Raw genomic sequence first — 24,028 nt, 5'->3', positions numbered from 1 at the left:
CAAAAAACCCTTTATTTTCACAAGGGGAATGAATTAGCAAAGAAATATTTTATGGAATATTTTATTAACCAAAAGGAGTCAAAATGTGATTTTTTTTAAATCACTAATTGCACAGTCCTGTACTCTGGCTCACCAAAGACTGAGTACTGCTGCTTTAAAGTACATTAGTTCCTTTTGTCAAAAACTTACTCCTACATTTTTTAAGGAGCAGTGTGTTACATTTCCTTTCTGTTTTATCTAAGTGTAGAATAGACTGCTAACCTGTCTTTGCTTCATTTTGTTTCCTTACTCAATGTTGCCTTGACTGCCCAATTTCCAACTCCTAACTGCTTGGTGTCGCCTCATGTTCCTGCTCAATGGTAACCTGCGCATCTATGACACCCAGGTCCCTCAGGTATTGTGGCTTCTGCACCAGGCCCCACTTTCTACTTTTAATCATTTACAATTTTGTTCTGATTTGTCAGGAGGCGGATGAAAGGTTGCACAGTATATTGTCAGCTGGTAACTTTATTCAGATATAATGAGGATTTCATGTCTTGCATAAAGTAATGTCACTTGGTAATACATGTTCGATGGCATCTGTCGCTGTAGATACGCATGTTCTGCAATAGCTCGCCATCTGGTGTTGGGCCGGAGTGTTACAAGTTGTTTTTCTTCGAAGAAGTCTTTCGAGTCACGGGACCGAGTGACTCCTCCTTTTGTCTCCATTGCGCATGGGCGTCGACTCCATCTTCGATTGTTTTTTTTCCGCCATCGGGTTCGGACGTGTTCCTGTCGCTCCGAGTTTCGGAACGGAAAATTAGATAATTTCGGAAGATTTTCGTCGGTATTGTTGCGTTCGGGATCGGCGTACTTTGATTCCACACCGCATCGAAGATCGAAGAGCTCCGGTGCCCTTCGGGGTAGTTTTTCGATCCTCCGTCGGGGCCTGGTCGGCCCGACCGCGTGCTGAAGAACGCCGATGGAACGGACCCCGTTCCGTTTCTGCCCCAAATGCCACAATAAGTACCCTTACACAGACCAACACTTGGTCTGCAACCTGTGCCTGTCACCTGAGCACAGCGAAGACACCTGCGAGGCCTGTCGTGCGTTCCGGTCCCGAAAAACACTCCGAGACCGTCGAGCCAGAAGACTTCAGATGGCGTCCGCACCGACAGCCCAACGGGAGTTCGAGGAACAGGAAGAAGAAGGTACCTTCTCGATCCAAGACTCAGACTCCGAAGGATTCGACGATACACAAACCGTGAGTAAGACGTCGAAATCCACTCAGAAGAACATTTACAAGGCCCAGGGGACGCCACTGCCACCAGGCCATGGCTCCACCCATAAATTCGGTGACCGCCCGTCGGCACCGAAAAAGGCCCAAACAGTGCCGAGATCGTCCGACTCCGGTCGAGACACCGGCACGCAGCCTTCTCGGGACCGAGAAAGTGCTGGAGACAAGCCTCGACACCGAGATGCCGGTGCCGACACGGCTCGACGCCGAGACAGCGGCACCGAAACAGATCGACGCCGAGAGGTTTCGGCCCCGAAAAAGAAAAGAGTCACCTCGGAGCCGAAAAAACACGCAGACAGGGTTTCGATGCCGAAACAAACTGCAAGCGACCCAGCTTCAGGCTCTTATACAGAAGAGCACTCGCTAACCTCCCAAATGCGGAAGCATAGGTTTGAGGAAGAGCTGCAAGCAACTGATGTGGACCATACGCAAAAGCGTATCTTCATACAGCAGGGGACAGGAAAAATAAGCACCCTTCCCCCCATTAGGAGAAAGAGAAGGTTGGAGTTCCAGACGGAACAGACACCACAACCAAAAGTGGTGAAAAGAGTTACCCCACCACCCTCTCCTCCGCCTGTGATTAACGTCTCACCAGCACAAACTCCATCACACTCCCCAGCTCACACCACCATGAGCCAAGGTGACCAAGATCAGGACGCATGGGACCTATACGACGCCCCAGTGTCAGATAACAGTCCGGAGGCATACCCTACAAAGCCATCTCCACCAGAAGACAGCACCGCGTATTCTCAAGTGGTGGCTAGAGCAGCACAATTTCACAACGTAAGCCTCCACTCAGAACAGGTCGAGGATGATTTCTTATTCAACACCCTCTCCTCCACCCACAGCTCCTACCAAAGCCTGCCTATGCTCCCTGGTATGCTCCGGCACGCAAAAGACATCTTTAAGGAGCCGGTCAAAAGTAGGGCAATCACACCAAGGGTGGAAAAAAAGTATAAGGCGCCTCCTACAGACCCGGCTTTCATCACTACACAGCTGCCACCAGACTCTGTCGTTGTAGGAGCAGCTAGGAAAAGGGCCAACTCTCACACATCTGGAGATGCACCACCCCCAGATAAAGAGAGCCGCAAGTTCGATGCAGCTGGTAAAAGAGTCGCAGCACAAGCTGCAAACCAGTGGCGCATCGCGAACTCCCAGGCACTACTTGCGCGCTATGACAGAGCCCACTGGGACGAGATGCAACATCTCATTGAACATCTGCCCAAGGACTTACAAAATAGGGCAAAACAAGTGGTTGAGGAGGGACAGACCATTTCCAACAACCAGATCCGCTCCTCCATGGACGCTGCAGATACAGCTGCACGGACAATTAATACATCTGTAACTATCAGAAGGCATGCATGGCTCCGAACGTCTGGATTTAAACCAGAGATTCAACAAGCAGTTCTCAATATGCCTTTTAATGAAAAAGAACTGTTCGGTCCAGAAGTGGACACAGCGATTGAGAAACTCAAAAAAGATACGGACACTGCCAAAGCCATGGGCGCACTCTACTCCCCGCAGAGCAGAGGGAATTACAGCACATTCCGTAAAACGCCCTTTCGAGGGGGGTTTCGAGGTCAAAGCACACAAGCCAGCACCTCACAAGCCACACCGTCCAGTTACCAGGGACAGTATAGAGGAGGTTTTCGGGGACAATATAGAGGAGGGCAATTCCCTAGAAATAGAGGAAGATTTCAAAGCCCCAAAGCCCCTACTACTAAACAGTGACTCACAGGTCACTCACCCCCTCCACACAACACCAGTGGGGGGAAGAATAGGCCATTATTACAAAGCATGGGAGGAAATCACTACAGACACTTGGGTTCTAGCAATTATCCAACATGGTTATTGCATAGAATTTCTACAATTCCCTCCAAACATACCACCAAAAGCACAAAATTTAACAACACACCATTCCAATCTCCTGGAGATAGAAGTGCAGGCACTATTGCAAAAGAATGCAATCGAATTAGTGCCAAACACACAAATAAACACAGGAGTTTACTCACTGTACTTTCTGATACCAAAGAAGGACAAAACACTGAGACCAATCCTAGACCTCAGAGTAGTGAACACTTTCATCAAATCAGACCACTTCCACATGGTCACACTACAAGAAGTACTGCCATTGCTAAAACTACACGACTACATGGCAACTTTAGACCTCAAGGATGCTTATTTCCATATACCAATACACCCATCGCACAGGAAATACCTAAGGTTTGTATTCAAAGGAATACATTACCAATTCAAGGTACTGCCTTTCGGATTAACAACCGCACCAAGAGTCTTTACCAAATGTCTAGCGGTAGTCGCTGCACACATAAGAAGGCAGCAAATACATGTGTTCCCATATTTGGACGACTGGCTAATCAAGGCCCATTCGTTCAAACAGTGCTCAAATCACACAAATCAGATCATACAAACCCTCTTCAAACTAGGGTTCACCGTCAATTTCACAAAATCCAAGATTCTGCCACGCAAGGTACAACAATACCTGGGAGCCATAATAAACACATCAAAAGGAGTAGCCACTCCAAGTCCACAAAGAATTCAAAATTTCAACACCATCATACAACGCATGTATCCAACACAAAAGATACAGGCAAAGATGGTATTACAACTCCTAGGCATGATGTCATCATGCATAGCCATTGTCCCAAACGCAAGACTGCACATGAGGCCCTTACAACAATGCCTAGCATCACAGTGGTCTCAAGCACAGGGTCACCTTTTAGATCTGGTGTTAATAGACCGCCAAACTTACCTCTCGCTTCTGTGGTGGAACAACATAAATTTAAACAAGGGGCGGCCCTTCCAAGACCCAGTGCCACAATACGTAATAACAACAGATGCTTCCATGACAGGGTGGGGAGCACACCTCGATCAACACAGCATACAAGGACAATGGAACGTACATCAAACAAAACTGCATATCAATCACCTAGAACTTCTAGCAGTTTTTCAAGCACTAAAGGCTTTCCAACCAATAATAGTTCACAAATACATTCTCGTCAAAACAGACAACATGACAACAATGTATTATCTAAACAAGCAGGGGGGGACGCACTCCACGCAGTTAAGCCTGCTAGCACAAAAAATTTGGCATTGGGCAATTCACAACCAAATTCGCCTAATTGCACAGTTTATACCAGGGATACAAAATCAACTCGCAGACAATCTCTCTCGAGATCACCAACAGGTCCACGAATGGGAAATTCACCCCCAAATTCTGAACACTTATTTCAAACTCTGGGGAACACCTCAGATAGACTTGTTTGCGACAAGGGAGAACGCAAAATGCCAAAACTTCGCATCCAGATACCCACACAAACAATCCCAAGGCAATGCCCTATGGATGAACTGGTCAGGGATATTTGCTTACGCTTTTCCTCCTCTCCCTCTCCTTCCTTACCTGGTAAACAAACTCAGTCAAAGCAACCTCAAACTCATATTGATAGCACCAACTTGGGCAAGGCAACCCTGGTACACAACGCTACTAGACCTATCAGTGGTACCCTGCATCAAATTGCCCAACAGGCCAGATCTGTTGACACAGCACAACCAAAAGATCAGACACCCAGATCCAGCATCGCTGAATCTAGCAATCTGGCTCCTGAAATCCTAGAATTCGGGCACTTACAACTTACCCAAGAATGTATGGAAGTCATAAAACAAGCAAGAAGGCCATCCACCAGGCACTGCTATGCAAGTAAATGGAAGAGGTTTGTTTGCTACTGCCATATTAATCAAATACAACCATTACACACAACTCCAGAACATGTAGTGGGTTACTTGCTTCACTTACAAAAATCTAACCTAGCTTTCTCTTCCATTAAGATTCACCTTGCAGCAATATCTGCATACCTGCAAACTACCTATTCAACTTCCCTATATAAAATACCAGTCATTAAAGCATTCATGGAGGGCCTTAGGAGAATTATACCACCAAGAACACTACCTGTTCCTTCATGGAACCTAAATGTTGTCCTAACTAGACTTATGGGTCCACCTTTTGAACCCATGCACTCCTGCGACATACAGTTCCTAACCTGGAAGGTGGCATTTCTCATCGCCATTACTTCCCTGAGAAGAGTAAGCGAGATTCAGGCGTTTACTATACAGGAACCTTTTATACAACTACACAAAAATAAAGTCGTCCTAAGGACCAATCCTAAATTTTTGCCAAAGGTTATTTCCCCGTTCCATCTAAATCAAACAGTGGAACTTCCAGTGTTCTTTCCACAGCCAGATACCGTAGCTGAAAGGGCACTACATACATTAGATGTCAAAAGAGCATTGATGTATTACATTGACAGAACAAAAAACATCAGAAAGACTAAACAACTCTTTATTGCATTTCAAAAACCTCATGCAGGAAACCCAATTTCAAAACAAAGTATAGCCAGATGGATAGTTAAATGCATCCAAATCTGCTACCTTAAAGCTAAACGACAGCTGCCCATTACACCAAGGGCACACTCAACCAGAAAGAAAGGTGCTACCATGGCCTTTCTAGGAAACATCCCAATGCAAGAAATATGTAAGGCAGCCACATGGTCTACGCCTCACACATTCACCAAGCACTACTGTGTAGACGTGTTATCCGCACAACAAGCCACAGTAGGTCAAGCCGTATTAAGGACATTATTTCAGACTACTTCCACTCCTACAGGCTGATCCACCGCTTTTGGGGAAATAACTGCTTACTAGTCTATGCAGAACATGCGTATCTACAGCGACAGATGCCATCGAACTGAAAATGTCACTTACCCAGTGTACATCTGTTCGTGGCATCAGTCGCAGTAGATTCGCATGTGCCCACCCACCTCCCCGGAAGCCTGTAGCAGTTTGGAAGTTACCTTCAATTATTTATATATGTATCATCTCAACCTTAAATAGGTGCATACTTAGTCACTCCATTGCATGGGCACTATTACTACAATTCAACTCCTACCTCACCCTCTGCGGGGAAAAACAATCGAAGATGGAGTCGACGCCCATGCGCAATGGAGACAAAAGGAGGAGTCACTCGGTCCCGTGACTCGAAAGACTTCTTCGAAGAAAAACAACTTGTAACACTCCGGCCCAACACCAGATGGCGAGCTATTGCAGAACATGCGAATCTACTGCGACTGATGCCACGAACAGATGTACACTGGGTAAGTGACATTTTCAATCTTCTGTGCAGCTAGAGGATGCATTTTTATTAAATTCTATTCGTAGGCCAGGCACCACTGATCTAGTAGTGAATAACTAAGAGCCTTATTCTGGTCGTAGACTTATTTAGATTCTGGTGCAAAGCGGGGTTTTCCCTACATAGTAGTGGAAAAAAGATAACACTGACAGCCATTTTTTCCTCTGCTCTGAGTTCATGGGGGACAATTCAAGCTATTGAGTTTTGATGACCAGAGTGGGTGAAAACAATCAGTATTACTGTGTTATTCCCCATTTTGATCTGTAGTGCTTCTAATGAACAGGTAATCCCGTGCCATGGCAAAGAAGTGCCCAAGAGTAGCATTATTCTCTTGGGTGGTATTACCATACGTTATTACCCCACAGCTCAAAATGAGGTCCAAAGTGCTATTAATTTAATTGCATGTAAATCTAATTCAGATCCAGCAAATCACTGGAAGGAAAGGATGGATGCAGGTGGACATTTTGTTCGATCTTGCATCTTTTAAATCCTACCCAGTTAGCGGACCACAATCTAAATGTTGGGTATGTATTTGATATATTTTCTGGTTGGCGTTGGTGGGGAAACTTCACAGGCTTTTGTGAACCAGTTGTGCAACATTTGTATTATTCTAACATTGATGTTATACTCCATATTGAAAGACATTTCGAGATGAGATAGGCCGCACTAATGTCCATACTGTGCTGTACAAATCTTGGTTAACATTGTAAGTCAATTATTTTCCCTGCCCAACCAATTCTATACAAATTGCCATTCACAAGTATTTTCTGAAAAATCACGCCTTCTAATTTCCATATAACAAAGGCAGCAAGTACCATGGCATTATTTTGTTTTATGCCACCTTCACTCAAACATGCCCATCAGAACACATATTTACATATAACAAGCATTTGCCACACACTGCCAAACTGGACGAGCTTTTTCCCAAAGTGAAGGGCTAAACTTAAAGGAATCCAAGTGTAATACAGATGTGCTCTTAATTAACATATTCATTTTCAGTTGTGCTCTTAATTAACATGTACATTTTCAGATACAATCTTAATTAACATATACATTTTCAGATGTGCTCTTAATTAACATATACATTTTAAAATGTGCTCTTAATTTACATGCACACTTTCTCTGAGTTTCAATCCAGTGCCTTGTACCTCTGCTCTTAAGCTTTGTAGAGCTGATAAAACAAAAATTCTAACAATTCTTAAGTAGTGCTCTTATTAATTGTTTAGTTCCACTGTAATGCTGTAGCACAAGTAAACAGGGGTCTCCAGATGTGAAGCAGGAAATCTTAGCTCTATTATGTGTCTTCTAAATAGGAATGAACCGCAGAGTTAATCCGAACTTCCTCGTGGGCTGGTAGAGATTTAACATTATCCTGTTATGATTTAGGAGTTCCTGGAAATGTTGGCGAGAAAGGTGACCCTGGACCTCCAGGGTTTGATGTACCAGGACCTAAAGGTGAACCTGGCAGCCCAGGGTTTCCAGGAGAACGTGGCTTTCCTGGTCCTCCAGGTCTGTCAGGACAACCAGGGCGAGATGGCATACCAGGCTTTCCGGGTGAGTTCTAGAAATGAGGCCACAACATTATCACTGTACGGGGCATTGTTTGTTGGGTAGGTTGCTTTGGAGAGGCACAAGGAAGGAATACATTTACCATTAACATCATGAGAGGGTTTTTACCTAAGATTCTGTTTTGAATGGGTAACTAGGTTGCACGAGAAACGAAAATCATGTTTCCAAAATATTTTTCTCCATGTCTCACCATGCTTCTGATGTACTCAAAATATGCAGTGATCAAACCATAATGTGTAGGTACGTATTGATTAAATTTTAGGTTCAAATGATGAATCCAGGGGTTTTGTTCATGTGCGAGGTCATTCAGCTGAAACACGCGTTCATTTGCCCAATCACACTCGCTCACTGTGCAGGGTTAACGATAATTTAGCCTATGTCCAAGACACCCCTCCTCCCCAGATTTGTTGCCAATTTACAAGGCATACATTATGCATGATATGCTGGTCGCCCTGGACTGCTTGTGTTTTAGTAATAGCCTTCTGCTGGGTAAAGTGCATGCTTATTTGTTTGAGCTTTTGACAGTTGTTCAACCCAATATATTTAAATGATAATTGTTATTCCATTTTTCATTTGGACCTAAAAACATCAGTTGCAATTTTACATGTCCCTTTATCTCATAAATTTCCTTTTTATATCCAGAGGATTCATAATTTGAGGATTAAAATGGCTTGAAATGTGAAATGACGTCTGTGCTTTTAAGGGGTGACGTCGTCGGTGATTTCCTTTGGGGTTGGTTTACACATAGCTCAATGTAAAGGCGAATCATTTCATGAATGCGGATCACCATAAATTGTAGATTCACATGTTTATTTATCATAATGTTCATACTCTTTTAACTTCTCTACTGCAGGAGCGAAAGGTGACATGGGCTTAATGGGATCCCCAGGTCCTGTTGGGCCCCCTGGCCGTCCCGGAGACCGTGGCTTTCCAGGTTCTAAAGGTAATAATATTTTAGGTATTTTGAGTTCTAGTAAACCTGAACATCCAACATTTATGTTTTGTTATGTATAGGGTCACCATCTTGTTACTCGGTTCCGGTATCAAATATAGGTGTAGTAAAGAGATTGTGGCAACTGATTCTCTGGTGGTGAGCTCATGAGATATATAATAAAACATTTTTTAGTCCTCATACACTGTCATCAGTAAGCTCTTATTAAGATGCCACCAGCCATCTGAGCTCATGGAAGGAACACCAGGTCATAGGTAATTGGGTGTGACCAGCACCCTGCCTAGCCGGGCCAGGGCATGCAATCATTCTTAAGAAGAGTTCAGTACTTAAGCAGTTAGGCTTTCATTTGGCACTGTGCACATTGCTTAAATATCCACCCTATAGTGCTAGTATTTATAGATTGGGTTTGTGTAGGTCAAAAAACATCACATGTGCATACAACATTTATGTAAGGTCCGGGCCAATCTTTTGCGTCCAGATTCGCTTTTTTGTAATTAATAGTTCTAACTTCTGATTAGACTACCGTGGCTCCAGATGAAATCAGTCTGATCCTATATGTATATTGACCTAGATAGGTCAAATCTAGCTCAGGTCTGACTTAACATTTTAGTTTCCACAAACAAAGAATCTCTAAATTGGTTTTAGCATCTTATTCTGGGAAGACCAAAGCCTTTTTAGCATCTGTGAATGTCCTTGTCTACAACCTGAAAGGCAAGAGAATAGGCACAAAATGATTATGCCACTAATGTTGAGCCAAACGTCTAAGCCTACAGAACCAGTAAAGTGAGTGACCCTAACCCTTTGAAGAGAGCGCTCACCCTTTTATACTCCATCAATCCACCTTCCATCCTTTGGCCCTTTCATTTTATACATTCATCTTTTGACAAATTCCATCCATCCAATTCATTGGTCCTCTCCTCCAGCCATCTTTATGTCATTCCCTTCCTTTCTTCCCCACTCATTTCAATATCATTCATCCATCCATTCTTTCACAGTTGCATCCATCTTTTCACTCTTCCATGATCTATCCTGTCCCCAAACGATCCCCTCGCCCTCCTGTCCATTGTTCCTCCAATACTTTCACCTTTCATCCATTCACGCTTTCCCCTTCACCCCTCACCGTCCCTTCCTTCTTTTCACCCATCCTTCACACCATTCACTGTCTCTATTTTCCTTCCTTTAACATTTCCTTATCCTCTCTCCTCCAGTTCTTTCTTTCTCCTCACCTTTCTGCCCCCTACTATTTTGCCTACTTTCCTCTTTCCCACTGACTGTTTCTGATTGCCACTCAATGTTTTTTTTCTCCATTTTCACCATTTCTATTTCTGCGTCTGCTTTTTAGTACATACTACATCCGGCCCACTTCTGTCACGGTTTTCTCTGGCCATGTTATTTATGAACTATTTGTCTCCAGACCTACAGACAGATAAGGCATAAAAGCCACTAATCAGCATTTCACTGGGACCCAGTTTAACAGCCCATCCGGGCAAGTGTCAGTCCCCTGCCTTAGCCGCGTATGTGGACGGGCACAGCTGGAAGCTGGTGGTGTGTATACCGGAAAGTGGTAACGCAGGGCCTTCATTCGGAGAAAAACTGCAAATGTGCAGCCTGTCTGCATGTCATCACTGCACGCTCGTACATGAATGTGCACACATGTTATGACAACTGGAAGTGCACCTAAGCGTCATACACCATGAGACCCTGGAGGCAGCTACCATTTGAACTGGGAGTGGCACGCAAACTTAGGAAAAATCAGAAAAAACAGTAGCCAAGATTCACGTTGGGTTTGTGTAGACCTAAGATTTTAAATGACTAGTTTTGTTGTTTAACATGTAGCCATGCACTGATTTTTCCTTTTATGATTATTTTAGGTAATGATGGTTCCGAGGGGCAGCCTGGACCTAAAGGTTCTCCTGGGCTAGATGGTCAAAAAGGTGAACTTGGCTTGCAAGGTCCTCCTGGAATCGGAACTTTGATTGGGGCAACTAAAGGAGACAAGGGAGAGCCTGGTGCGCCAGGTAAGACTGCAGATCATGATGCTGGTTATTTATATGTATTTTGCTAGGAGGGGAGAAAATATGCATCACGATGGGTGTACATTTACAATATGTGGTCAACTTAGCAAACACAAGAGAAATAACTGGATTTTGTGTGTGACTGGAAAGTATGTGTCTGCAAGCTAAAAGTCATAGGGCCTGATTACAACTTTGGAGGAGGTGTTAATCCGTCCCAAAAGTGACGGTAAAGGGACGGATATACCACCAGCCGTATTACGAGTCCATTATATCCTATGGAACTTGTAATACGGCTGGTGGTATATCCGTCACATTTGGGATGGATTAGCACCTCCTCCAAAGTTGTAATCAGGCCCAATGTCTAGGTAGTCTTTTTTTTTTTTATGTACATACATGCAATGCTCGCCTACATTAGGAAAAAATATTTTTAATTTTTTTCTGTCCACCTAGAATACCAACAATGACCGAACAGAGGTATGTCCTAAGGCTGACCATTGCACACACTTTTGATTTCTTTCACGCTCTTTTTATGCAAGATATGAATTCAAATCTCCCCTTTTGGACATTTAATGATATGTGCATGTATCCATCGAAGTCTGAAAGGATTTATTAACTAAAGAAGAGTAATGTAAAAAAATCATATATTTGATCGAGTAGGGAGGTCCCGCGGAAAACTGCGTGCGAGCAGGCTCTCTAAGTACAGACAAGGCTTATATTTATAGATTTCAGTATAGTGGCTTTCAGTGAGGATCACTGACTTCATGAAACAAAGGAAGTAAACAGGTTCCTGGGTCTGGGATCATGATAAGGAAAATAAATGACCCTCAATTGTAACAAAAACATAAAATATTATTTTTTAACTAAGAAAGCTAACCAACAGTTTCCTATCTTCGGAGGCAAAACATGAAAGCGATGCTTGAAGTTTCAGAAATGGGCACTTCCTATAGGCAGGGTTAGCATCAGCAAGAAAACATGGGCGCAGCAGCTGCAGTTACGCTAAGGCAATAATTTGCACGTGTAAGATGATTCATTCATCTAGCCGGCCTCCGACCCATCTTTCCCCAGTGCCTCCTTCTTCTGTTTTACCTTCTCTCTTTGCTTTTTTATATTTCTGGGAGTAATGTTTTTGTAATACATGTCATGTCACGTATGCCCTACGGATATTTGTGCAGTAATGTGCATGTGTAGCCCACAGGCAATATGTGCATGGACCTGCATCCATTGTTCCTGTGTACATACCTGTACACACTCATGCTGTGCCTACTTCATGTATTTAATGATATCATAAACTACATATTATCACTGTGTGTTGCAGCCTGTGTTGTGTTACATACCTGCAAATTAGAAGCAGCATACTATTAACCACACACTTTGAAAGAGTGCAACTCAGAGTGCTTTGCGGTGTAGTCAGTGGCATGATGCGTCAATGCCACACGATACGAAGGGGACGTATCACCTATGCTACCTGGTTTTGATACATGCATAAGGAGCAGATGCCCTGAACTCAACTGACTCTTTAAAAAAATTACTTTAACCTTGTTTTCAAGCTTTTTTCAGTGGTGAGCTACACCCTGGTAGGATTCAGAGCCTGGGAGACAATGCCCTCTTTCTCCTTCTCTTGTGATGCCGGTAGAAGAAGTGGCACCTCTCACTTCTTTGCCCTATTTGGATAATAGCAAGTTGCATCTGAGGAAGACCTTTTGTGTTCCATTTGAAAATCTGGTGTATTTTATGAATAGAATACAGAACAAAAGAACAAAAGAACCCTTTACTCAAATAATTCTGCGATTCACAGCTTGAAGTTATTTTGGTCTTTGCCTGTAATGGACTGAGTTGTTCTTTCCCCTTAGGTTTCCCTGGTGAAAGAGGGTATGCAGGCTTGCCCGGTGTTGCGGGGTTACGTGGAGCTGATGGTCGGCCTGGTTCACCAGGACCAGCAGGTAAGACTGAAGAGTGTTATTTACTGATTTATGTCATTGACAGCACCTCATGTGCCCTCTTGTTTCACTCTAAAACATTGTGATCAATACATTTATTTGATTTCTAGATCGTGTAGGATTGTCTACTCTTGGTCAAGTTTTGAGAGTGATTAATAATCCTTTCTTAACTTGAAAAAATAAAAATAATTTTGGACTACTGATTAACACTAGTATATATCGATGAGGTGCTAAGCACAGGTCTCCTTACAGTGGTTCTAACTAACCTGTTTTTGTCGATTCTTATACACAGTGAGTGAACAGGGAAACCATTTTAAGTACATGTGCTGGACACTGGTCAATACGTGTTCCCCAGCTACATGATGGCTTCACTGAAAATAGAGATGTTTGGTATCAAACATCTGGTATTAATAAACCCTCACTGATTGCAGTGATGGATTTGTTTATACATGCACCCAGGGAACACCTTAGAGGTGCCCCCTGAAAACCTACCAACTACCAGTGTGCGTACTGTCTAGTTTTAGCCAGCCTCCCACCACCAGACACGAGTCTGGCCCCTCTAAGGTGAGAGCCTTTGCTCTCGATTCATCAGCAACAAATCCTGTTACACAACCCCATCCAACAGGATGACCTGCAGATCTGCATTCCAAGGCAGAGAGCTTCAAATGTGCCCACCTCCCTTGATATGCAGATCTGGCTTCACTCAGATGAGAGATGCCTATCCCCCAGCCCCAGGGCCCATTTTGCACCTGGAATGGTGGGAAATTTAGTATTTAGAGAGGTGTGTCCACCCCTCAGGTCAGTCCCACCCTAATGTAAGCTGCCTGATGTGGACACCACATTTTAGAATCTGCTATCTTGATGTTGGCAGATTTAGCAACTCTGGGACAGGTTTATGCCCACTTCTCACAGGAAGTGGTCCTACGTATGGGATGTAGTGACCCCAGGGGTAAGTAGCCCATAGGCTACTACCCTATACTCCCCAAAATGCCACTAAATTCAATATTTAGAGGAGCCCCTAGCACCTGAACATCAGATTCCTGCTGACCTAAGAAGAAGAAGGACACCCAAGTGCCGCAAAAATAGAAGAAGCACCTGACCTGGACCCAGCCCTGCCAGCCTATCTCCTGCTCTTCTCTATCTGCGCCAAACTCATCTAGTCCTGCAGCTGCTGTGCCTCCAAGAGCCTAAGAGGACAGCCTGCCTTCAAAAAAGACCCAGGGGTTATCATAGAGCAGCAGAACTGCTTCCCTGCAACTTGCAGGTACCCAAGAAAGAACTGTGAGGACCATAGATGTAGGAAAGTACCTTCTTTCTTGGCATGGTTACCCCCATTTTCTGTCTGTTGTCAGTATGTTTGACTGTGTCTACTAGGTTCCTGCTAACAAGGACCTCAGTAGTTTATCTCTCTCCTCTAAAGTGTACAATTTTTAACCCACAATTGGCATACTGATCCCCCCATGTAAGTCCTTAGTACATGGTACTTAGTTACCAAATACCTGTGTGTGAGGGCACCCCTGCACTAGCATAGGTGCCTACACAAACTCCAGATCTATTCTCCTGGACTTTGTGAGTGTGGGGATGCCATTTTAAGTGTGTACTGGACATAGGTGTAGGAAGCTGGCCTGGTGTGTGGTGAGTACCTATGGTACTTACACCTTATTCCAGGTCCAGGTATCCCCTCTTAGTGAAGTGTAGGCAGTGTCTAGAAGCCAGGCTCTCTAGGGATAGCTGTGGATGAGCAGCCAAGGCTTATTGAGGAGACATGCAAAGCTCATGCTATACCACTACAGTCACCCAGTACTTACACACAAGTAAGAAAACACTTGGTTGTTGTTATAAGCATATGAGTAGTCAAGGAAAAACCATCAGAACAACTGCCATCCAAGTAATAAGGAAACGTTCTGACATTCACTGACATTGTAAATAGTGTATTATACATGATATTGTGATATATGTTAAGATATGTTAATTGTGTTTAATTTATTGTAATTATATATACAATGGTACGCTCCTGCTTACCTTGGAATGTTGGTCAATGGACCAGCTGGGAGTTTGCCATGGAATGTTGGTGAGGCTTGGATTCATTTGTTGTGAAGAGTCTTTTGAATAAACACCTGAAACCACTTTGCTCCGTGTGGTTACTACAGTTGTACAAAAATAAAGGTACTTTATGTTCGATGGCATCTGTCGCTGTAGATACGCATGTTCTGCAATAGCTCGCCATCTGGTGTTGGGCCGGAGTGTTACAAGTTGTTTTTCTTCGAAGAAGTCTTTCGAGTCACGGGACCGAGTGACTCCTCCTTTTGTCTCCATTGCGCATGGGCGTCGACTCCATCTTCGATAGTTTTTTTTCCGCCATCGGGTTCGGAAGTGTTCCTGTCGCTCCGAGTTTCGGAACGGAAAATTAGCTAATTTCGGAAGATTTTCGTCGGTATTGTTGCGTTCGGGATCGGCGTACTTAGATTCCACACCGCATCGAAGATCGAAGAGCTCCGGTGCCCTTCGGGGTAGTTTTTCGATCCTCCGTCGGGGCCTGGTCGGCCCGACCGCGTGCTGAAGAACGCCGATGGAACGGACCCCGTTCCGTTTCTGCCCCAAATGCCACAATAAATACCCCTACACAGACCAACACTTGGTCTGCAACCTGTGCCTGTCACCTGAGCACAGCGAAGACACCTGCGAGGCCTGTCGTGCGTTCCGGTCCCGAAAAACACTCCGAGACCGTCGAGCCAGAAGACTTCAGATGGCGTCCGCACCGACAGCCCAACGGGAGTTCGAGGAACAGGAAGAGGAAGGTACCTTCTCGATCCAAGACTCAGACTCCGAAGGATTCGACGATACACAAACCGTGAGTAAGACGTCGAAATCCACTCAGAGGAACATTTACAAGGCCCAGGGGACGCCACTGCCACCAGGCCATGGCTCGACCCATAAAATCGGTGACCGACCGTCGGCACCGAAAAAGGCCCAAACAGTGCCGAGATCGTCCGACTCCGGTCGAGACACCGGCACGCAGCCTTCTCGGGACCGAGAAAGTGCTGGAGACAAGCCTCGACACCGAGATGCCGGTGTGGACACGGCTCGACGCCGAGACAGCGGCACCGAAACAGATCGACGCCGAGAGGTTTCGGCCCCGAAAAGGAAAAAAGTCACCTCGGAGCCGAAAAAGCACGCAGACAAAGTTTCGATGCCGAAACAAACTGCAAGCGACCCAGCTTCAGGCTCTTATACAGAAGAGCACTCGCTAACCTCCCAAATGCAGAAGCATAGGTTTGAGGAAGAGCTACAAGCAACTGATGTGGACCATACGCAAAAGCGTATCTTCATTCAGCAGGGGACAGGAAAAATAAGCACCCTTCCCCCCATTAGGAGAAAGAGAAGGTTGGAGTTCCAGACGGAACAAACACCACAACCAAAAGTGGTGAAAAGAGTTACCCCACCACCCTCTCCTCCGCCCGTGATTAACGTTTCACCAGCACAAACTCCATCACACTCCCCAGCTCACACCACCATGAGCCAGGGTGACCAAGATCAGGACGCATGGGACCTATACGACGCCCCAGTGTCAGATAACAGTCCGGAGGCATACCCTACAAAGCCATCTCCACCAGAAGACAGCACCGCGTACTCTCAAGTGGTGGCTAGAGCAGCACAATTTCACAACGTAAGCCTCCACTCAGAACAGGTCGAGGATGATTTCTTATTCAACACACTCTCCTCCACCCACAGCTCATACCAAAGCCTGCCTATGCTCCCTGGTATGCTCCGGCACGCAAAAGACATCTTTAAGGAGCCGGTCAAAAGTAGGGCAATCACACCAAGGGTGGAAAAAAAGTATAAGGCGCCTCCTACGGACCCGGTTTTTATCACTACACAGCTGCCACCAGACTCTGTCGTTGTAGGAGCAGCTAGGAAAAGGGCCAACTCTCACACATCTGGAGATGCACCACCCCCAGATAAAGAAAGCCGCAAGTTCGATGCAGCTGGTAAAAGAGTCGCAGCACAAGCTGCAAACCAGTGGCGCATCGCGAACTCCCAGGCACTACTTGCGCGCTATGACAGAGCCCACTGGGACGAGATGCAACATCTCATTGAACATCTGCCCAAGGACTTACAAAATAGGGCAAAACAAGTGGTTGAGGAGGGACAAACCATCTCCAACAACCAGATACGCTCCTCCATGGACGCTGCAGATACAGCTGCACGGACAATTAATACATCTGTAACTATCAGAAGGCATGCATGGCTCCGAACGTCTGGATTTAAACCAGAGATTCAACAAGCAGTTCTCAATATGCCTTTTAATGAAAAAGAACTGTTCGGTCCAGAAGTGGACACAGCGATTGAGAAACTCAAAAAAGATACGGACACTGCCAAAGCCATGGGCGCACTCTACTCCCCGCAGAGCAGAGGGAATTACAGCACATTCCGTAAAACGCCCTTTCGAGGGGGGTTTCGGGGTCAAAGCACACAAGCCAGCACCTCACAAGCCACACCGTCCAGTTACCAGGGACAGTATAGAGGAGGTTTTCGGGGACAATATAGAGGAGGGCAATTCCCTAGAAATAGAGGAAGATTTCAAAGCCCCAAAACCCCTACTACTAAACAGTGACTCACATGTCACTCACCCCCTCCACACAACACCAGTGGGGGGAAGAATAGGTCATTATTACAAAGCATGGGAGAAAATCACTACAGACACTTGGGTTCTAGCAATTATCCAACATGGTTATTGCATAGAATTTCTACAATTCCCTCCAAACATACCACCAAAAGCACAAAATTTAACAACACACCATTCCAATCTCCTGGAGATAGAAGTGCAGGCACTATTGCAAAAGAATGCAATCGAATTAGTGCCAAACACACAAATAAACACAGGAGTTTACTCACTGTACTTTCTGATACCAAAAAAGGACAAAACACTGAGACCAATCCTAGACCTCAGAGTAGTGAACACTTTCGTCAAATCAGACCACTTCCACATGGTCACACTACAAGAAGTATTGCCATTGCTAAAACTACACGACTACATGGCAACTTTAGACCTCAAGGATGCTTATTTCCATATACCAATACACCCATCGCACAGGAAATACCTAAGGTTTGTATTCAAAGGAATACATTACCAATTCAAGGTACTGCCTTTCGGATTAACAACCGCACCAAGAGTCTTTACCAAATGTCTAGCGGTAGTCGCTGCACACATAAGAAGGCAGCAAATACATGTGTTCCCATATTTGGACGACTGGCTAATCAAGGCCCATTCGTTCATACAGTGCTCAAATCACACAAATCAGATCATACAAACCCTCTTCAAACTCGGGTTCACCGTCAACTTTACAAAATCCAACATTCTGCCGCGCAAGGTACAACAATACCTAGGAGCCATAATAGACACATCAAAGGGAGTAGCCACTCCAAGTCCACAAAGAATTCTAAATTTCAACACCATCATACAACGCATGTATCCAACACAAAAGATACAGGCAAACATGGTATTACAACTCCTAGGCATGATGTCTTCATGCATAGCCATTGTCCCAAACGCAAGACTGCACATGAGGCCCTTACAACAATGCCTAGCATCACAGTGGTCTCAAGCACAGGGTCACCTTCTAGATCTGGTGTTAATAGACCGCCAAACTTACCTCTCGCTTCTGTGGTGGAACAACATAAATTTAAACAAGGGGCGGCCTTTCCAAGACCCAGTGCCACAATACGTAATAACAACAGATGCTTCCATGACAGGGTGGGGAGCACACCTCGATCAACACAGCATACAAGGACAATGGAACGTACATCAAATAAAACTGCATATCAATCACCTAGAACTTCTAGCAGTTTTTCAAGCACTAAAAGCTTTCCAACCAATAATAGTTCACAAATACATTCTCGTCAAAACAGACAACATGACAACAATGTATTATCTAAACAAGCATGGGGGGACGCACTCCACGCAGTTAAGCCTGCTAGCACAAAAAATTTGGCATTGGGCAATTCACAACCAAATTCGCCTAATAGCACAGTTTATACCAGGGATCCAAAATCAACTCGCAGACAATCTCTCTCGAGATCATCAACAGGTCCACGAATGGGAAATTCACCCCCAAATTCTGAACACTTATTTCAAACTCTGGGGAACACCTCAGATAGACTTGTTTGCGACAAAGGAGAACGCAAAATGCCAAAACTTCGCATCCAGATACCCACACAAACAATCCCAAGGCAATGCCCTATGGATGAACTGGTCAGGGATATTTGCTTACGCTTTTCCTCCTCTCCCTCTCCTTCCTTACCTGGTAAACAAACTCAGTCAAAGCAAACTCAAACTCATATTGATAGCACCAACTTGGGCAAGGCAACCCTGGTACACAACGCTGCTAGACCTATCAGTGGTACCCTGCATCAAATTGCCCAACAGGCCAGATCTGTTGACACAGCACAACCAAAAGATCAGACACCCAGATCCAGCATCGCTGAATCTAGCAATCTGGCTCCTGAAATCCTAGAATTCGGGCACTTACAACTTACCCAAGAATGTATGGAAGTCATAAAACAAGCCAGAAGGCCATCCACCAGGCACTGCTATGCAAGTAAATGGAAGAGGTTTGTTTGCTACTGCCATATTAATCAAATACAACCATTACACACAACTCCAGAACATGTAGTGGGTTACTTGCTTCATGTAAGGAAATGCCTCCTTGGCATGGTTGCCCCCTGACTTTTTGCCTTTGCTGATGCTATGTTTACAATTGAAAGTGTGCTGAGGCCTGCTAACCAGGCCCCAGCACCAGTGTTCTTTCCCTAACCTGTACTTTTGTATCCACAATTGGCAGACCCTGGCATCCAGATAAGTCCCTTGTAACTGGTACTTCTAGTACCAAGGGCCCTGATGCCAAGGAAGGTCTCTAAGGGCTGCAGCATGTCTTATGCCACCCTGGAGACCTCTCACTCAGCACAGACACACTGCTTGCCAGCTTGTGTGTGCTAGTGAGGACAAAACGAGTAAGTCGACATGGCACTCCCCTCAGGGTGCCATGCCAGCCTCTCACTGCCTATGCAGTATAGGTAAGCCACCCCTCTAGCAGGCCTTACAGCCCTAAGGCAGGGTGCACTATACCATAGGTGAGGGCACCAGTGCATGAGCATGGTACCCCTACAGTGTCTAAACAAAACCTTAGACATTGTAAGTGCAGGGTAGCCATAAGAGTATATGGTCTGGGAGTCTGTCAAACACGAACTCCACAGCACCATAATGGCTACACTGAAAACTGGGAAGTTTGGTATCAAACTTCTCAGCACAATAAATGCACACTGATGCCAGTGTACATTTTATTGTAAAATACACCACAGAGGGCACCTTAGAGGTGCCCCCTGAAACTTAACAGACTGTCTGTGTAGGCTGACTAGTTCTAGCAGCCTGCCACAAACCGAGACATGTTGCTGGCCCCATGGGGAGAGTGCCTTTGTCACTCTGAGGCCAGTAACAAAGCCTGCACTGGGTGGAGATGCTAACACCTCCCCCAGGCAGGAATTGTCACACCTGGCGGTGAGCCTCAAAGGCTCACCTCCTTTGTGCCAACCCAGCAGGACACTCCAGCTAGTGGAGTTGCCCGCCCCCTCCGGCCAGGCCCCACTTTTGGCGGCAAGGCCGGAGAAGATAATGAGAACAACAAGGAGGAGTCACTGACCAGTCAGGACAGCCCCTAAGGTGTCCTGAGCTGAGGTGACTCTAACTTTTAGAAATCCTCCATCTTGCAGATGGAGGATTCCCCCAATAGGGTTAGGATTGTGACCCCCTCCCCTTGGGAGGAGGCACAAAGAGGGTGTACCCACCCTCAGGGCTAGTAGCCATTGGCTACTAACCCCCCAGACCTAAACACGCCCTTAAATTTAGTATTTAAGGGCTACCCTGAACCCTAGAAAATTAGATTCCTGCAACTACAAGAAGAAGGACTGCCCAGCTGAAAACCCCTGCAGCGGAAGACCAGAAGACGACAACTGCCTTGGCTCCAGAAACTCACCGGCCTGTCTCCTGCCTTCCAAAGATCCTGCTCCAGCGACGCCTTCCAAAGGGACCAGCGACCTCGACATCCTCTGAGGACTGCCCCTGCTTCGAAAAGACAAGAAACTCCTGAGGACAGCGGACCTGCTCCAAGAAAAGCTGCAACTTTGTTTCCAGCAACTTTAAAGAACCCTGCAAGCTCCCCGCAAGAAGCGTGAGACTTGCAACACTGCACCCGGCGACCCCGACTCGGCTGGTGGCGATCCAACACCTCAGGAGGGACCCCAGGACTACTCTGATACTGTGAGTACCAAAACCTGTCCCCCCTGAGCCCCCACAGCGCCGCCTGCAGAGGGAATCCCGAGGCTTCCCCTGACCGCGACTCTTTGAACCTAAAGTCCCGACGCCTGGGAGAGACCCTGCACCCGCAGCCCCCAGGACCTGAAGGACCGGACTTTCACTGGAGAAGTGACCCCCAGGAGTCCCTCTCCCTTGCCCAAGTGGAGGTTTCCCCGAGGAATCCCCCCCTTGCCTGCCTGCAGCGCTGAAGAGATCCCGAGATCTCTCATAGACTAACATTGCGAACCCGACGCTGGTTTCTACACTGCACCCGGCCGCCCCCGCGCCGCTGAGGGTGAAATTTCTGTGTGGACTTGTGTCCCCCCCGGTGCCCTACAAAACCCCCCTGGTCTGCCCTCCGAAGACGCGGGTACTTACCTGCAAGCAGACCGGAACCGGGGCACCCCCTTCTCTCCATTCTAGCCTATGTGTTTTGGGCACCACTTTGAACTCTGCACCTGACCGGCCCTGAGCTGCTGGTGTGGTGACTTTGGGGTTGCTCTGAACCCCCAACGGTGGGCTACCTTGGACCAAGAACTAAGCCCTGTAAGTGTCTTACTTACCTGGTTAACCTAACAAATACGTACCTCCCCTAGGAACTGTGAAAATTGCACTGTGTCCACTTTTAAAACAGCTATTTGTGAATAACTTGAAAAGTATACATGCAATTTTGATGATTTGAAGTTCCTAAAGTACTTACCTGCAATACCTTTCGAACGAGATATTACATGTAGAATTTGAACCTGTGGTTCTTAAAATAAACTAAGAAAAGATATTTTTCTATACAAAAACCTATTGGCTGGATTTGTCTCTGAGTGTGTGTACCTCATTTATTGTCTATGTGTATGTACAACAAATGCTTAACACTACTCCTTGGATAAGCCTACTGCTCGACCACACTACCACAAAATAGAGCATTAGTATTATCTCTTTTTGCCACTATCTTACCTCTAAGGGGAACCCTTGGACTCTGTGTATACTATTCCTTCCTTTGAAATAGTGCATACAGAGCCAACTTCCTACATTGGTGGATCAGCGGTGGGGTACAAGACTTTGCATTTGCTGGACTACTCAGCCAATACCTGATCACACGACAAATTCCAAAATTGTCATTAGAAATTGATTTTTGCAGTTTGAAATTTTTCAAAATTCTTAAAAGTCCTGCTAGGGCCTTGTGTGTTAAGTCCCTGTTTAGCATTGTCTTTTAGAGTTTAAAAGTTTGTTAAAAGTTTGAAATTAGATTCTAGAAACAGTTTTAGATTCTTTAAAAAGTATTCCAACTCTTAGCAGAATAATGTCTGATACAGAGATGCAGGTGGTGGAACTCGACACCACACCTTACCTCCATCTTAAGATGAGGGAGCTAAGGTCTCTCTGTAATATCAAAAAAATAACCATTGGCTCCAGACCTACCAAAATTCAGCTCCAGGAGCTGTTGGCAGAGTTTGAAAAAGCCAACCCCTCTGATGATGACCTCACAGAGGAAGAAATTAGTGACTTGGAGGCCAATGTCCCTCCTCCAGTCCTAAATAGGGAGAACAGGACCCCTCAAGTCCTGTCTCCAACTGTGTTAGTCAGAAATAGTGAGTCCCTCACAGGAGGGTCCCACATTTCTGAAATCACTGAGGATGCTCTCAGTGAAGATGACCTCCTGTTAGCCAGGATGGCCAAAAGATTGGCTTTAGAGAGACAGCTCCTAGCCATAGAAAGGGAAAGACAAGAGATGGGCCTAGGACCCATCAATGGTGGCAGCAATATAAATAGGGTCAGAGATTCTCCTGACATGTTAAAAATCCCCAAAGGGATTGTGACAAAATATGAAGATGGTGATGACATCACCAAGTGGTTCACAGCTTTTGAGAGGGCTTGTGTAACCAGAAAAGTGAACAGATCTCACTGGGGTGCTCTCCTTTGGGAAATGTTCACTGGAAAGTGTAGGGATAGACTCCTCACACTCTCTGGAAAAGATGCAGAATCTTATGACCTCATGAAGGGTACCCTGATTGAGGGCTTTGGATTCTCCACTGAGGAGTACAGGATTAGGTTCAGGGGGGCTCAAAAATCCTCGAGCCAGACCTGGGTTGACTTTGTTGACTACTCAGTGAAAACACTAGATGGTTGGATTCAAGGCAGTGGTGTAAGTAATTATGATGGGCTGTACAATTTATTTGTGAAAGAACACCTGTTAAGTAATTGTTTCAATGATAAACTGCATCAGCATCTGGTAGACCTAGGACCAATTTCTCCCCAAGAATTGGGAAAGAAGGCGGACCATTGGGTCAAGACAAGGGTGTCCAAGACTTCAACAGGGGGTGACCAAAAGAAAGGGGTCACAAAGACTCCCCAGGGGAAGGGTGATGAGACAACCAAAACTAAAAATAGTAAAGAGTCTTCTACAGGCCCCCAAAAACCTGCACAGGAGGGTGGGCCCAGAGCCTCTTCACAAAACAATGGGTACAAGGGTAAAAACTTTGATCCCAAAAAGGCCTGGTGTCATAGCTGTAAACAGCATGGACACCAAACTGGAGACAAGGCCTGTCCCAAGAAAGGTTCCACTCCAAACTCCCATCCAGGTAACACTGGTATGGCTAGTCTCCAAGTGGGATCAACAGTGTGCCAAGAGCAAATCAGGGTCCACACTGAAGCTATTCTAGTTTCTGAGGCTGGGGTGGATTTAGCCACACTAGCTGTCTGGCCGCCTAACATGCAAAAATACAGACAGCAACTCT

The 24,028-nt window shown here is 45.5% G+C and overlaps 1 protein-coding gene across 1 annotated transcript in view; it reads left to right on the top strand.

Annotated features, from left to right (window-relative positions):
- Positions 1 to 24,028, top strand: part of COL4A5 (collagen type IV alpha 5 chain) — a 1,021,631-nt gene that overhangs the window by 506,277 nt on the left and 491,326 nt on the right. Inside the window, exons 31-34 of the mRNA XM_069211570.1 lie at positions 7,863 to 8,030; positions 8,899 to 8,988; positions 10,869 to 11,015; positions 12,863 to 12,952. Coding sequence (XP_069067671.1) covers positions 7,863 to 8,030; positions 8,899 to 8,988; positions 10,869 to 11,015; positions 12,863 to 12,952 — 495 coding nt within the window. The remainder of the gene's footprint in view (positions 1 to 7,862; positions 8,031 to 8,898; positions 8,989 to 10,868; positions 11,016 to 12,862; positions 12,953 to 24,028) is intronic.

Source organism: Pleurodeles waltl, chromosome 2_1 (assembly GCF_031143425.1).
Source record: "Pleurodeles waltl isolate 20211129_DDA chromosome 2_1, aPleWal1.hap1.20221129, whole genome shotgun sequence".
Classification (NCBI taxonomy): Eukaryota; Metazoa; Chordata; class Amphibia; order Caudata; family Salamandridae; genus Pleurodeles; species Pleurodeles waltl.
Note: the sequence above shows the minus strand (reverse complement) of the source record. Positions and strands in the feature narration are given on the sequence as shown.